This window comes from Pistacia vera, unplaced genomic scaffold, assembly GCF_008641045.1.
Source record: "Pistacia vera cultivar Batoury unplaced genomic scaffold, PisVer_v2 Contig342, whole genome shotgun sequence".
Classification (NCBI taxonomy): domain Eukaryota; kingdom Viridiplantae; phylum Streptophyta; class Magnoliopsida; order Sapindales; family Anacardiaceae; genus Pistacia; species Pistacia vera.
The window spans coordinates 1,016,969-1,020,601 of NW_022196160.1; the positions used below are offsets into that span (position 1 = coordinate 1,016,969).

Consider the following 3,633-nt stretch of genomic DNA (forward strand, 5'->3'; position numbering starts at 1 on the left):
ATACCTAACTACTCCTAAGGAAGTTTAGTTAGAGATTAACTTGTTTGCCCTTAACTGCATTTTTGACCATTGAAAAGCAAATGGAAACAAAATAAATAAAAATAAAAAAATTCATAGAACAAATGCACATACATAAGAACAACAGTACTCTTCACCAAATGATCCCTTTAAGAAGATCACCTATGTCCCGTGACCAATCCTTTCAGCTTTCGTCCGAACAAATATAATCATATTTTCGATTATTTCTAGAAACAGAACAGCCTGATTGATGATTTTAACTAAACAATAATTAACAGCTCAATATCAGCATCAAACTGAGACATTAACAGCATAAATAAGGCACTAAGCCACCAAGCACAGTCTCAGTAAAATTAACATCACAACACAGTATTAAAGTGTAAAATTGGAAGCAAATCTACATAACAACAAACGCCTTATATCAATTTCTCCTCTCTTTTATACAAAGTTAACAATATCATAAAAGAATAGAGTTTACAATGATTAATTCATCAGACAAAACCAGCATTCGATATAATCATTTACCTCAATCATGAGAACCATGACCATTCTCAAGACCCTTGACACCTACTTCGACCTTTGGCTTTGCAATGTTCTCCTCTTCGATAATCTCGTCCTCATCAGAATCCAATGTGAAATTACTCACAATCTCCATAGGCTGCATTTCAGCTCCAAGCGGCCTATACTTCATAAAGTCACCACCACCACGAATTCCGTTCCTTTTTGCCATCATTGAATAAAACCCCACAACCAAAGCCACAAGCAATGCAAGATGGCAATTAAACTGAAGTGTAGCAATAGCTCTAGCTCTATGATAATCTGCATGACTCTTACACCTTATAGTATAATTCCCTCTACTCTTTTCATGCAAAGAGCATCCATGAGCAAGCAAATTAGTGTAAAAAGACAACCCCATTTGCAGAAACCACATTCCTTGCAAAACCAACCCAACCCCTCGACCCAATCTTGCAAAATTCGATCTTGAACTTGTTAATCTCAATTCAAGAACAGTTGAAATCACACACACTAAAATCGGTACAAGCAAGAGATCAAAATATCGATTCTCAATCCCACTAGTGTCCTTCCTTTGCAAATAATACAAAAAAAACTCCTCCACAAAAGCAAAGAGAAGAACCAAATCAAGAACTGAAGAAGGCAAAGAGAATGAACTTCTAAAATTCCTCAACAAACCAAGAACCGAATAAAGGAAAAACAAAGAAGCAATAGCAAGAACTTGTAACTGAAGGGCTGAACCAACTCTGTCCCTAAAATTCACAGCATTAAACACAGAAACCAAAGAGTTCAACACAAACAGAAATGAAAAAAAGCAAACAATGACGAAACTCAAAGAAGATGAGTAAAGGTCTCTCCTTTCTTTGTTTGTGTCAGAAAGTCGAGATTTTGACGGGTCGGAAAGCTGAGTTTCAGACGGGTCTAAAGAGGAAAGAGACTCCCATATACCGATCAGAATGAATCCACCACCGGCAGCGGTGAAGGTGAGGAGCCCCATGGCTGAGTTTTGGAGAATCTATTACTGTTAGAAAAGAGATCTTGGTTTGGAGGAGTTAGAGTTAGGTGAGAGATGGGATTTGGTGTCTGAGAATACAAGATTACGGTGATTAGAAGTCATTATGATGTTTCACTGTCGAAGAGGTTGCAGTGTTCTAGTGCATTTGACTTTTTTGTTTGTTTTGATTCACACATTGAAATTTACACGTGACTGTTTCTTTCTTTCTCTGTTCGATCTTCTTGAGCTGGCTGGCTGTTATTTATCGCTCTTTCGGAGGAGTTGGGTTCTTGGGTTAGATTGTCCCTTAAACTCCTTCCAGTAGTTTAGTAAAAACCCCCCACCTACCCAAAGTTTGGCATAATGACAGATTGATATCCAAAAGGTTTGAAAATGACAAACAAATACTTTCTATCATATTCTGTTAGGGATTTCTGTCAGTATAGTAATTTCATTCTTACCCCAAGCCCGTTTGCACGGCCCTTTTGCATCATCAATCGATTTTTTGACCAGATTTAGCATTTTTCTGCGAAGTTCAATGATAAACAGTGACACCAACCCTTGCGGGCGCGTGTTGGGAATGGAGATCGACGGGTATTCTAGTCTTTTTACCATTTTTATCTTTTAACAGATGGAAATTCCTAACAAAATATTGTAGAAAGTGGGTGTTTGTCATTTCTAAACCTTTTGAGTACCACTTTGTCTTTACAGCAAATTTTTGGTATGTGTCAACCGTCCCCTTTTAGTAAAACATAAAACTTATCAAATAAGTCATGCTTTATTTAACCTAAAACATAGGAGAATGGATAAAAACACTATTCTTTTAGGAAACATCTAGGAAGGGTGTTTGTGATCCTCTAAAATTTCATTATATAAGCTTACTTTTATATCTACGCATATTTTTATAAAATAATTGTCTATAAAGTATTTGGTTTTTTAATTCTAAAATTAAATTATATTGTAATATGATTAAAATATATTTTGATAATATTATAGTAAAAAATTGAGTTAATATAATTTATTATCTGATAAAATAATTTAATACTCTTTTAGTTATTTTAATAATAAAATGTATTTATAATCCACATTTTATTAAACGTATCAACTACTTATCTGTCATATATGAGTATATTAATAAAACACATAACTGTTTAAAATTTCAAATGTTTATAAGCTAATTTTCATAAGCTCATCCAAACAGACTCTAAGACATCAAAGTCAATGCATGACCTAAAGCTTATCCAATATCTAGCAATGACCATTCTCATAAGTGCATAAGAGTGGCAATTTGTTGAGTTGAACAAAAGTTAATTTTTATAAGCTCAGCCAAACAGACTTTAAGACATCGAAGTCAAGACATGGCCTAAAGCCTATCCAATATCTAGCAGTGACCATTCTGGTAAGTGCATAAGAGTGGCAATCTATTGAGTTAAACAAGAGCTAATTTTCATAAACTCAGTCAAATAGACTCTAAGACATCGAATTCAAGACATGGCCTAAACCCTATCCAATATCTAGCAATGACCATTCAGTAAGTGCATAAGAGTGGCAATCTGTTGAGTTGAACAAAGATTGGGAAATAAAATGATTATCTGAACATATGTGATTATGTTCTGTTTCTGTAACTTTCTTGTCCTCAAACCTAAATGATAGTTCAACAAAGTCATATTTTTCTCATTTTTCCTAATATAATATGTGCATTTTTGGAGGGCCAACAGTCCTACAAGATGGATGGTCCCTGTGAGCATGAGAGATCAAGCTTCAAGCCCATACAAAGTGGATAACTGATAAAAAAAAAAGAAGCCTCTGGCCCATAATATGGTACCCAAAATTTCAGGTTCTGCTACAACCCAATGCACCAAATCTGCTAACAAAATGTCAAAATCTCCTCTCAAGCTTCTCCTTTTCCCTATTCCTCAAATATACTACTGCAAAAAGGCCACAAAAACGTTCTTATGGTGTGCTCAACTTCACTCAATAACAACTTACCTTTAAACAATATGTTGTCTTTGGCGAAACTTATTAACTGAAGCAACCAACCGATGGCTTGCTGTACTATCTAATTATAGAAAGAATACTTTAATACACCTATGTTTTGAATCTTTAAG

At 34.8% G+C, this 3,633-nt stretch overlaps 1 protein-coding gene across 1 annotated transcript; it reads right to left on the bottom strand.

Moving 5' to 3' along the window:
• Window positions 1–275: 275 nt before the first annotated feature.
• On the bottom strand, window positions 276–1,757 carry LOC116138566. Its single transcript, XM_031424281.1, has one exon. It carries the CDS (start codon window positions 1,526–1,528, stop codon window positions 545–547), a length of 984 nt encoding a protein of 327 aa, XP_031280141.1. The 5' UTR covers window positions 1,529–1,757; the 3' UTR covers window positions 276–544.
• Between the last annotated feature and the right edge of the window lie 1,876 nt (window positions 1,758–3,633).

Bases quoted from the DNA above. Each gene is read 5' to 3' on its own strand.
- LOC116138566 (XM_031424281.1), bottom strand. From the start codon at position 1,528: ATGGGGCTCCTCACCTTCACCGCTGCCGGTGGTGGATTCATTCTGATC.